This window comes from Rosa chinensis, chromosome 1 (assembly GCF_002994745.2).
Source record: "Rosa chinensis cultivar Old Blush chromosome 1, RchiOBHm-V2, whole genome shotgun sequence".
In the NCBI taxonomy this organism is placed as follows: Eukaryota; Viridiplantae; Streptophyta; class Magnoliopsida; order Rosales; family Rosaceae; genus Rosa; species Rosa chinensis.
The window spans coordinates 16,072,568-16,084,744 of record NC_037088.1 but is presented as its reverse complement, the minus strand read 5'-3'; the positions used below and the strand labels follow the sequence as shown (position 1 = coordinate 16,084,744).

The 12,177-nt window shown below is 36.9% G+C and overlaps 2 protein-coding genes across 4 annotated transcripts; one reads left to right on the top strand and one right to left on the bottom strand.

The window, feature by feature from the left end:
* Positions 1-214: 214 nt before the first annotated feature.
* On the top strand, positions 215-5,029 carry LOC112185137 (pentatricopeptide repeat-containing protein At2g33680). 3 transcript variants are annotated; one of them, XR_005804751.1, is made up of 4 exons: positions 215-2,713; positions 3,580-3,681; positions 3,784-4,069; positions 4,642-5,029. XR_005804751.1 is itself a non-coding variant. In XM_024323359.2 (2 exons), the coding sequence occupies exon 1, from the start codon at positions 578-580 to the stop codon at positions 2,687-2,689; it is 2,112 nt and encodes a 703-aa protein (XP_024179127.1). In that variant the 5' UTR covers positions 215-577; the 3' UTR covers positions 2,690-2,713; positions 3,435-3,573. The 3 variants fall into 3 exon arrangements, 1 of the variants encoding a protein (XP_024179127.1); XR_002930153.2 differs by lacking the exon at positions 3,580-3,681 and having other exon boundaries at positions 4,642-5,027; XM_024323359.2 differs by lacking the exons at positions 3,580-3,681; positions 3,784-4,069; positions 4,642-5,029 and adding an exon at positions 3,435-3,573.
* A 4,552-nt stretch (positions 5,030-9,581) lies between these two features.
* Positions 9,582-10,450, bottom strand: LOC112202273. Its single transcript, XM_024343214.1, has 2 exons — positions 9,733-10,450; positions 9,582-9,613 (listed from the first exon to the last, which is right to left on the bottom strand). Exons 1-2 carry the CDS (start codon positions 10,448-10,450, stop codon positions 9,582-9,584), a joined length of 750 nt encoding a protein of 249 aa, XP_024198982.1.
* Between the last annotated feature and the right edge of the window lie 1,727 nt (positions 10,451-12,177).

The following is a 12,177-nucleotide window of genomic DNA, read 5'->3' as shown; positions in this document are numbered from 1 at the left end:
TTCATCTAACTGTAGAATTTTCATTTAGATATTGACGATTTCAACAATTGGAACACTGGGTCATGGGTTTCTTGTCCAGCAGAAGTGATCATATCCTGTTGGTTTATGAGACAAAATGAAGGCTCTAACCTGCAAGTGCTGTAATCCAGATTCAAAGCCTTATTACTTGAGATTTAAGCTCCGGCGGAAATCGCCGATGTCGTGATTCGATTGTACATTGTAGAGAACGAGAAATAATGAGTAATTGAAAAAGGCATGTTCTTCCCCATAAGGAACTCTCTTGATCTTCTCTTACATTAAGAAAAGCAACCAAACATTTTAGAATTTCCAGAATCGGTATTTGAGTCAATGATTTGATCAAATGTGAGAGAAATCGGAACCTGAGAGAGTTATCTGGGTTTTCTAAGTTGGAAATTTAAGGGTAAATTTTTTACTACTGGGTGTATAAAGAGATTTGCTGGGTACATTTAGCAAAACCCATAGAAAAAGGGATAAAAATGCAATCTAAGGATATTTACGAGCTGAGTCGAAATTCGAATGTTCTCTCGAGGCACAGCCGGTCGCGGTTGAACTCTTTATGAGTCTTTCTTGTCACTCCCGGTCCTTGTTCTCCACTCTCCAACACCACACTCGTCTAAAGGACCTCCAAAGAGGCAAAACCCTCCACGCTCACATCATCACAACCGGTTCCTCCTCTTGCGTCTACATTGCCAATGCCCTCATCAACCTCTACGTCAAATCCGGACACTTACACACAGCCCACCTCGTATTCGAAACCGTACCTCACAAAGACGTGGTCTCATGGAACACCCTCATCAACGGCTACTCTCAACAGGGCTTCAGATACTCCTCGTTTGTGTTGGACCTTTTTCGACGCATGCGGGGTGAGAACGCCTCCCCGGATTCGCACACTTTTGCTGGAGTTTGTAATGCTGCTTCATATGTAAACGATGTTTTGGGTGGCGGACAAGTTCACACGGTTGCTCTTAAGGCTGTGGGCTGTTTTGATGTGTTTGTTGGAAGCTCTCTTGTTAATATGTATTGTAAGATGGGTCTTGTAAGGGATGCACGTAAGGTGTTTGATGAAATGCTTGTGAGGAATTCGGTTACTTGGGCTACTATGATTTCTGGGTATGCAATGCAACAGTTGGGTGCAAATGCGTTAGAGGTTTTTATGCTGCTGCGTAGGAGTGAGGAGAGGGAAGAAGAGAATGAGTTTGTTTTGACCGCGGTTCTTAGTGGTTTGGGGGTTCCTGAATTTGTTGATACAGGCAAGCAGATTCATTGTCTTGCGGTGAAAAATGGGCTGATGTGTAATGTTTCTGTTGGGAATGCGCTTGTCACGATGTATGCGAAATGTGGGAGTTTAGATGATGCTCTTAGAACTTTTGAGCTGTCTGGTGATAAGAATTCTATCACATGGTCTGCGATGATATCTGGTTTTGCGCAGAGTGGGGATTCGGAAAAGGCTTTGGACTTGTTTTCAGACATGCATTTTTCTGGGATAGTGCCGACCGAGTTTGCGTTTGGTGGGGTCATCAGTGCCTGTAGTGACATCAATGCTCTTGAACAAGGAAAGCAAGTGCATAGTTATGTGCTCAAGTTGGGATTTAAATTCCAATTATATATAATTTCAGCTTTGGTTGACATGTATGGCAAATGTGGTAGCGTTAGTGATGCTCGGAAAGGGTTTGATTGTATAAAAGAGCCTGATATTGTTCTTTTTAGTTCTATGATCGGAGGGTATGTACAAAATGGGGAGAATGAAGCTGCCTTGAGTTTATACTGTAGAATGCAGAGGGAGGGATTTTTGCCCAATGAACTCACAATGGCCAGTCTCCTGAAAGCATGTTCAAGCCTATGTGCTTTTGAACAAGGAAAGCAAATCCATGCGCATACCATTAAGTATGGATTCAGTCTTGAATTTCCAATTGGAAGTTCTCTTTTCACTATGTATGCAAAGTGTGGGAATTTGGAAGATGGGAAGTTAGTGTTTAGGAGAATGCCTACAAGAGATGTAGTGTCTTGGAATGCAATGATATCTGGTCTTTCACAAAATGGGCAGGGTAACGAAGCTCTAGAGCTCTTTGAGGAGATGCGATTGGGTGGCACAGAGCCGGATTACGTTACATTTGTGAATGTTCTCTCTGCTTGCAGCCATATGGGATCTGTGGAGAGAGGATGGATTTATTTCAAGATGATGTCTAATGAATTTGGCATTGCCCCAAGGGTGGAGAATTATGCGTGCATGGTTGATGTCCTGAGCCGTGCTGGGAAGTTAGATGAAGCCAAAGATTTCATAGAGTCAGCAACTATTGATCATGGCATCTGTTTATGGCGTATTTTATTAAGTGCTTGTCGAAACTATAGGAATTATGAATTGGGAGCATATGCCGGAGAGAAGCTAATGGAGTTAGGTTCACTAGAATCACAGGCTTACGTGCTATTGTCAAGCATCTATACTTCCCTGGGTAGGTGGGAAGATGTTGAGCGGGTAAGGAGGATGATGAAACTTCGAGGGGTGAGTAAGAAGCCTGGCTGTAGCTGGATTGAGTTGAAGAGTCAGGTTCATGTGTTTGTTGTTGGTGATTTGATGCATCCACAGATTGATAGTATAGGTGTTGAGATCCGAAGGTTAATCAAGCATATGAAGGATGAAGGATACCAACCTTCCTCTACCACTTTTTGAAGTTCATGACAAGTTCATCTGCAGGTTCATACACTAAGCTTCCATTCTTTCTTGAGGAACTCTGTTTTACTTGTTTTCTTAACAAATCAATTTTTGAGGGAAAAATGTTGCCAACCCCCTTTTCCTCATGAAGAACACTATTGGATCAAATTACAAGTAATTGCAATTTGCAATATACAGTTGATTCCTCTTGTATACATTGGAATTCTTATAGTATATGTTCCGCATATCAAAGTATATCCATCATATCTTGAAAATTTCCTTTTGCTCAGTTTTTTGCTGTCAAATGCTGTTTTATTTAAAATAGGTATGAAGAGACGTGTGTAGTCACTGCATACCCAAATAATTATGTATTTGTTCATATAATTAGGATTTTTGTTTTATTGTCAGACATCTAGATTAGCTTGAAGTGATGCTACTGAATAATGAATCATGTGCCTTGGTCTAATAATTCATGCTATATTTATGAATTGGTCTTAGAATCCCAGCCCACTTTTCATCATCAGAGTTTCTTTCTATTTTCTTTTCATGTTTATAATAAACATAAATAGAGGTAGAGTACAAAGAAAATGAGTGGAATATGTGTCCCTCATATGCTAACAAGCTAATAGAAACAATAATACAACATCAACTATTAATGAATGAAGAAACCAGTCCTAAACAACTGAATTTTTGTTACTCTGTTCCTTGAATTTTTGTTCTCATTTATTTCTGTTGGTCAATTTCTCTCTGTATTTTTGTGTAGCTGAAGGTTTCAGTTCATTGTTTGAGTTTTCCTATATCATCAAATGTAGCTAGGATCCACTGTAGAGAGCTGCAAGGAGGCTCACTGTGGAACCTAGCTGCGTTTCTTGCCCTGATGAAAAATGATACTCTACTCATTTGCTTAGACACTGTTCAAGGAGCCTCCGGTATTTGGACTTCTTTGTGCTGATAATCAGTCATGCCCTAAATGTTAATGGGAATGGCTGGTATATATGAAAGTGATCAAGGTGATTTTTAGCATGATTTCCTTGCCTCGTAATCCTGTTTGAAATCATAGTGTATGCTGCTGATGAATGGTTAACTGCTGAAGTTGTTACTACTAAATGCAGAACAGTGTTAAGGAGCCAGGAAACCTTCTGTGGATGGAGATAGGATTGGTCATTCCAGCCAAATTGGTGGTGATGGTAGCAATAGAGATGGATTCTGGGCTTTAGGGCCAACCTTGGAATTGGTTAAGTCTTGGATGCAGAAGTCTAGGGTCTAGTGTTGTTGGGTCTAAAGACGGCCATTGCTAAATAGTGTTAGCAAGATAATCATGGAGTCCGGTTCTGGTGTGCTGGGGAACTTGCTCTAGGATGGAACTGATGATCTGCTGATTGGAGCTGCTATTAGGAGGTGATGACTTTTTCTTTATCAGTTTAAAGAGTTTGAAATTAGTGATGTATTCTTGGTCTAACCAACTGATTTCATTTGTTTGCTTGCTATGATTGGACTTTTTATCTCCCATTTCTCGACCCAAAAAAGAAAAATCCCATTTTACCAGAAAGTGAAAAGAAAATTAAATAAAAAGGAGCAGTGGATATTTTTTGTTCTATAAGATGAAAGAAATGCAATCAAGCTGACAGTAGTTTTACTTGTCTTTTATTTTCACTGACAACACTTTTATTTTCTCAACTATTGTTGTTCTTGTTACATTTTACAATTTGTTATCCGAAGGTTTTCAGGTTATTTTCATCACCAAGGCTAACACATTTGTGACCCAAGTCAATTACCTTTGTTATTATTATATTTTTCTATGAAAAAACAGGTAGCACTCTCATAGTGGTTTCCTAATGTCTATCAATGAACTTAGGTTTCCTACGCCCTTTTTTATTTTTTTATTTTGGCTTATTGATTGTAATTGCTGGACTCATCCCTTGCCGGCCTACTCAAAATTTTGGTTTTGATGAAAATTGTATATGGTGCAGATCTCAGTCGCCTTGGAGGCTATAGCATTCTGTTGGATATGGTTTGTAGCATCTGTGGTGAAATCTTCCCAAGTTGTATGGAGAATGAGTTTTAGTATAGGATTCAAAGTTACGTTTGTCTTACAGTAATGCAACTTGAATCAAATGTGCATTGAACTAAACTAACAACAAGGTCTGCCCAAAGATGGGAGTCACAGCCTAGCTCTGGTGTCACAGCCTAGCTCTGGTCTATGCATAGTGAGTAGATTTTTGTCTTCAATTTTGTCATTAAATTATCCAAGAGCCAAATAGTACAAGCTTGCAAGAACTAAAATAGAAGCCGCAGCAAGTCTGCGCTCTTTGGACTTTTCAAACTGGGCTGATGTTTCTGTGGTACTTCTATCCCATGCTTTCCGTTGGGCAGCACCCAACTACACCTTTCTGTAGTTCTTCACTACTCATACGAGAAGGTAAGAAAAACTTGCTTTTTTGGGGGGGAATTATTGTTTGTCAATCAAGAATGCCTCAACTGTGAATATATATATATATATATATATATATTTATTTATTTATTTATTTATTGGATAAATTCACTTATTTCATACAATTCTTCTGATCATGTCTTTTCCTCTTTGTTAACTTAATGAGCAAACCAAGATCGTTTCACAAAATGCATAAACACACCCAAATGATCAATACAATATGAACTAGAATATAACAAGAGGAGATGCATCACCTGCTTCATGCACAACAGCCATTCCTTCAAAAGCAGTAGCAGCAACACAGTTATTCAACACAAATAATCCGAGCTCCAAAACTTCAAGCAGCCACACGCAAGAAATCTTCTACTCAACTATGTGTTTAACTCCTCTCTATGGGGCAGGACTGAATGTTTTTTCACATAGTGAATAGGGACTTCAAGCACCTATATATACAAGCTAGATAGGTCTTCCCATAAAAGAATCCTTGATTCTAGCCAATGAGTTATTTCTGAAAAGATGCTATAATTTATCATATTAACTAATTAGAAATTTATCTTTATCAAAATGGATTCCTAACCATAAGAGTGACATATCAAAGCTCATTAGGTGTCTAGGTAGATAATTCATATATTTCTCATTTATTGTAATAAGTTTAATCAGTTTGTTATTTAATTATTTAATGTAGATAATATTAGGGCCAAATAATATTTTACAATCTCCCCCTTGGACCAATATTGTCTACATAACAACTGAACCAAAACTCATTCAAGAAAATAGCCAAAGTGTGCACTGAAATATATGGTTTCTCAAGATCCATTCAGTTCTGTCAAGAACGTAGCAGCTAAAATAGAACTTGGAAATAAACATGCTTATGTAAACATATTTGTTCCAAATCACCAATAATAACCTCTGCATCTCACATGAACTACAAAATTGATATGATGAAATCAAGTGGTAAAGTATGTCATTCTGCAATAAACACTTGATTATAGTCCAACTAAAAATTTTGAATATCAAAATCATAATGCAGACATTATTTACTTAAGCACCAGTGGATTGCATGTTTGTCTCTTACTGAATATATGCATATTTCCATCAACCTGATAATCAACAAAACTAGAATAGCAGCAATCAAATATTTTCAAAATAAGATCAAGCTGTGAAACAATATATCTGGAAATACCTCAAGCTTTATTCATTTGACCAAAATAAGAATACATATTGTTTCTGACATGAACTGCAAACTGAAATAAAATTGAAACTTTCAAACTAAGAAACTGAAAACATAATCTTTATGACTTTTGCTCTTTCTGAACTCAGGAATCTAAACTAGAGAGAATTCCCATGTCTTCAACATGCTTCTTGAAAACTGAAACTGGTAATGCCCTGGTAAAAGGGTCTGCAAGCTGTGCATTTGTGCTAATGGCAGCTATTTCAATCTCTCCATCTTTTACCCTCTTTCTCACACTGTAGAAGTAGAACTTCAAGTCTATATGTTTTGAATTATTGGACCTTTTGCTATTCTTACTGAAGAACACAGCAGCTTCATTATCACAATAAACTTTCAGTTTTCCATCAACAAGATTACTTAAAATCTTTGTTTCCAAAAGAAAATTTCTGATCCATAGGCCTTCACATACACCTTCATATATGGCTATAATTTCTGCTTGCATGGTGGATGTGGCTATCAATGATTGTTTCATTGTTTTCCAAGTCACTGCACCACCTGCTAACATATATACATAGCCACAAGTAGACTTCATTGATGCAGGATAATTGCCTGCAAAATCTGAGTGTGTGAAGCCTACAAGTTCAAGTTTCTTCACACGCTTATACACAAGCATGTGACTCTTAGTCCTCTTTAGGTATCTCAATACCTTTCTGCCAGCAGTCCAATGCTTGTGTCCAGGATCAGATTGAAATCTAGACAACATGCCAACTGCAAACGATAAATCTGGCCTAGTGCACACTTGTGCATACATGAGACTGCCAACTAATCTAGCATATGGTACAAACTCCATTTCCCTTTTCTCAACACTTGTTTTAGGGCATTGATCCTTATTTAATTTATCTCCCTTAGATATTGGAACCTCCCCATGAGCACAAGTAGCCATATCAAATCTCTGAAGTATTTTTGAAATGTAGGCTTGTTGAGATAATCCCAATAAATCTTGTGCTCTGTCTCTCTTTATCTCAATTCCTAATACATAAGAAGCTTCTCCTAGATCCTTCATATCAAAATTTTTCGACAGAAATATTTTGGAATCTTTCAGTAACTTAATGTTACTGCTAGCAAGGAGAATGTCATCTACAAATAGGATAAGAAAAACAAACTGGTTTCCAACAACTTTAAGATAAACACATTCATCTACTAGATTTTCTGTAAAACCAAAAGATGCAACCACATAATCAAATTTTCTATACCATTGTCTAGATGACTGCTTAAGTCCATATATAGATTTCTTAAGCTTACAGACTAAGTTTTCTTTTCCAGTTTCAATATAGCCTTCTGGTTGTGACATGTATATCACTTCCTCCAGTTCACCATTTAAGAAGGCTGTTTTTACATCCATTTGATGTCACTCCATATCATAGTGAGCTACAAGAGCCATTATGATTCTAAAAGAGTCCTTAGTTGAAACTGGTGAAAATGTTTCTGTAAAATCTATACCCTTCTTTTGTGTGAACCCTTTAGCTACAAGTCTTGCTTTGTGTCTTTCAATGTTTCCCTTGCCATCTCTCTTAGTTTTGAACACCCACTTGCTGCCTATAGGCTTGTGATTTGGATCTGGCTTTACAAGCTCCCACACTTCATTATTATACATGGATTCAAGCTCTGCATCCATGGCTTTCTTCCATTGTTTTGACTCATTACTTTCTGCAACTTGCTTAAAATTTACAGGGTCATTATCATCTGCTAAAGTGCTCTCAACTTCTTGCAGATAAACCTCATAAATATCATTTTCACCTCCAAAAGTTGGCTTCCTAGTTCTTTGTTATCTTCTAGGTTCAACTGCATTTTGTTGAGGTTCAGGAATATTTTAGTTTGGTATAGGTTCAGCCACTTCAACATTTTGGGTTTCAAGCTCTAAGTCACCATCTGCTTCATTGTGAACTTCACTTTCAGTTTCTGCATTATTTTTAAAGTTTGGCATTTCTATTTTTGTATCCTCAGTTTCTGCAATTTCCTCAAAATCATCAGTTAAATCCAAATTTTGTATTGCAAATACTCTCCCCCAGAAATTTAACCTGATGAGTTTCAAAAATTCTAGGTGAGTAGTGAGGTGCATAGAGTTTATAACCTTTAGATTTTTCACAATAGCCTATAAAATGACAAGTTACAGATTTAGGGTCAAGTTTTCCTAAATTGGGATTGTAAATTCTTGCCTCAGCTTTACAACCCCATACATGGCAATGATGCAGACTAGGTTGCCTACCACACCAAGTCTCAAATGGTGTTTTATCCACAGACTTGCTTGGGGACCTATTGCAAAGATAGTTTGCAATTCTTAAAGCTTCTCCCCAAAACATTTTTGGCAACCCAGAAGTACACATCATACTTCTTACCATATTCAACAGAGTTCTATTCTTTCTTTCTGCAACACCATTCTGTTGGTGGTTGTATGGTGTTGTATATTGAGCTTTTATACCTACATCCTGCAGATATAAAGCAAATGGACCCTTTTGTTGCCCTTGCTCAGTATATTTACCGTAAAATTCACCCCCCTATCAGACCTCACAGTCTTAATTTTCATTTCTAGTTGATGTTCAACTTCAGTTTTGAAAATTTTAAATGCCTCAAGTGACTGTGATTTTTCTGACAATAGGTAGATGTAACAATACCTTGAATAGTCATCTATGAATGTAATGAAATAAACATTTCCACATATTGTTCTATGCCTGAAGGGACCACATATATCTGTATGAATTAACTCTAGCAGTTTTTCACTTCTGCTAGCAGTCTTTTTTCTTAAGTTTGTCATTTTACCCTTAAAACATTCAATGCAGTCTGCTAGGTCTGAAAAGTCTAGTTCTGGAAGTGTTTTGTTCTTTACTAATATTTGCAGTCTTTCTTTTGAAATGTGGTCTAGTCTCCTATGCCACAAGTAAGCTGATTTATCATTGAATAAGGTCCTTTTAACACTTGTGATGGTGTTGTTACTTAATGTGTTATTTCTGTCTTCAACAAGTGAGATTACTTGTTGAGGTATTGAACAATTCAATTTCATATAATTATCCAAAATAACACCAGATCCATATAACAAGGAACCTTTAGAAATTTTTATTCCATCCAAATCAATGTAAAAACAGCAACCAGTCTTAACCAAAAGAGACATAGAAAGCAAATTCCTCTTAATCGAGGGAATGTAATAAACATCATCCAAAACTAAAAAATTTCCAAAACCTAGATCTCGTCTTAAGGTTCCTATAGCCTTCACTGCAACCTTCATGCCATTTCCCACACAGACATTAGTTTCCTCACTTCTTGGTGCCCTCTTCTTTGTGAATCCCTGTAAAGAATTCGTAATATGTAAGGGTGAGCCAGAATCTAACCAATAAGTGTGAGGCTCAATATTGACAAAATTAATTTCTAAAGAAAAAGTTTCTGTAGTACTTAAGAAATTCTTACCCTTCTTCACCAACCAAGCCTTAAAACCTGAGCAGTCCTTCATATGTCCTACTTTCTTGCAAAAGTAGCACTTGAACTTAAAAGCTGTGGTGGTGGTAGCTGCTGCAGTGTTTCCAGATGGCTTAGTGATGGTTTTGGTGACCTTAAGCTTGTTCTTCTTTTTCTTTGGCTTTTCCACCAGGTTCACAGAGGTTGCAGGCTTTCTCTCTTTCTTAATTCTATCTTCTTCATCAGCACAGATAGATATGAGCTCATCTATGGTCCAGGTACCCTTTAGAGCATTGTAGCTAGTTCTAAGTCCACTGAAGGTATTTGGCAAAGAATGCAGTGCAACATGCACCACTTGGCTATCATTCACTCCCATCAGTAACTCCCTGAGCCTAGCATTAATGTGGATCAGCTTCATTATGTGCTCTCTAACTCCCCCAGATCCTTCATACTTCAGCTCATGGAAAGCCTTAGACAATCTTGCAGCCTCTACTTTCTCACTCTCTTTAAATTTTCTCTCAATGACCTCCATATAGTCAGTAGCCAAGTCAGGTTCTTCTACACTACCTCTTACAGTGTCACACATAGTGTTTCTAATGGTGTTCTTGGCCATTCTATTTAACCTTTGCCAGGCTTTAAATGCCTTAACCTCCTCAGCTGAACTATCTTTAGTTAATGCCTCAGGTTCATCCTCATGAAAGACTAGGTCTATATTCTCATGCATCATCATATAACGCTCTACCGAATCTCTCCAGGATCTAAAGTTTGTTCCAGTGAGTATCAAAACATTGTTGAGGTTTATGTAAATACTTCCTAATGAGCAAAGTCAAAAAGAAAATTCTGTAAGTTTCAGTTTCAAAACTCAAAAAATACAAAGTTTCAATTTAGCAATATTTCTGCAGATTTATGTGTTAGTTCCAAAAGCAGTTCAAAAACACATAAAACACCAAAACAAAATATCAACTATAATGGCAACAAGTACCACAAGACACTATGTCAATGAAAATACCCCAAAACTGAATTTCACATTAGGCAACACTTTTGTAGCAGTAGACATAATGTACTTAAGTTTCTGAATCTACACCCCATAATTAGAGAACTCAAGTTATCCAAAAAGACAATCAACATCTTATGACAGTAGAAGAGTCTTTAAGTATCAAAATATGAATTCAAAATCATGTGGGAAGCTGTTTGTCACCAAACTATGCTATATTAACACTTCTTTGGAAGACACGAGTAAGCACAGTTTGAAAACAATTAACATAAGTTTCTAGGTCATTTTTATCTTAATGATCAAATGCAAATAATAACATAAATTTCTTTATGCAACATGTCTATTTTTATTTGCAACAACCTGTGACCTAAATAAAGTTTAACTAAGTTCAATTCAAGACATCAAGGCACTTGAAAAGAAACTTTACTCAACCTGCAATTTTCTCAATGAAAATATGACAACATACAGGGAGACAGTGAACTTCTTAACTCAAACATTCATCAATTTATCATATAATCATTGTTCAATCACAGATATATGTTAGCAGAATGCAAAATATTAAGCACAACCATCCATAAGAAATCACAGAGAAAGCACAAAATCATTTCAATTTAACTCAATTCAATTCAGAGACACATGCAAGCACACCAAAACTTAAATTTCATCCGGTCATCATCTACTCTAGCCTAGGTGCACGCCGGGAATGCTTCTAGTGTTCTTGTAACTCAAGAGAAAACGAATTAAAGCTTTGAATCGAAACATGGTTCTCAGAAGGCCTAACCTTTGCGACTGCAATTCTGCAACAATTTCAGCGGAAGCAATAATTCCCAATACTTGTATTCTCTAAGAACGATCTTTATCCGATTAAATTTGTTTTTTATTGGCCCGTTAACCAAAACCCTAATTTTCCAAAACGTTTTGCAATTCAACATAACACAAAACTCTAGTTCAAAATACAATGAATTGATCTTCTAAAAATGATTTATGAATTGTGAAACTAGGCTCTGATACCATTAATTTGTTAACTTAATGAGCAAACCAAGATCGTTTCACAAAATGCATAAACACACCCAAATGATCAATACAATATGAACTAGAATACAACAAGAGGAGATGCATCACTTGTGTTTGGACCCAAAATGAGCATTTTGGCCTGACAAGGCATGTGTTGGAGAAATTGAGCCAATGTCAGTGGCTCAAGCGATATATTGTCAACAAGTTCGAAATATATTATTTACAGGCTAAATAAAGCCTACTATGGAGAATTATGCGAGCTGTAAGAAAAGGAAATGATGCAAGCATGGAAATGAAAAGTCAACTTTAGCACATTTTCCTACTTCGGCTAGGAGAAACCGAGCTAAACAAGGAAAGAGGGACGGAAGACTAACCAAAAAAGATCCAAATAAGCTGAAACTTTCCAGATTAATACTAGATATCCCAAGGATAATTTCTTATGAAGAGTA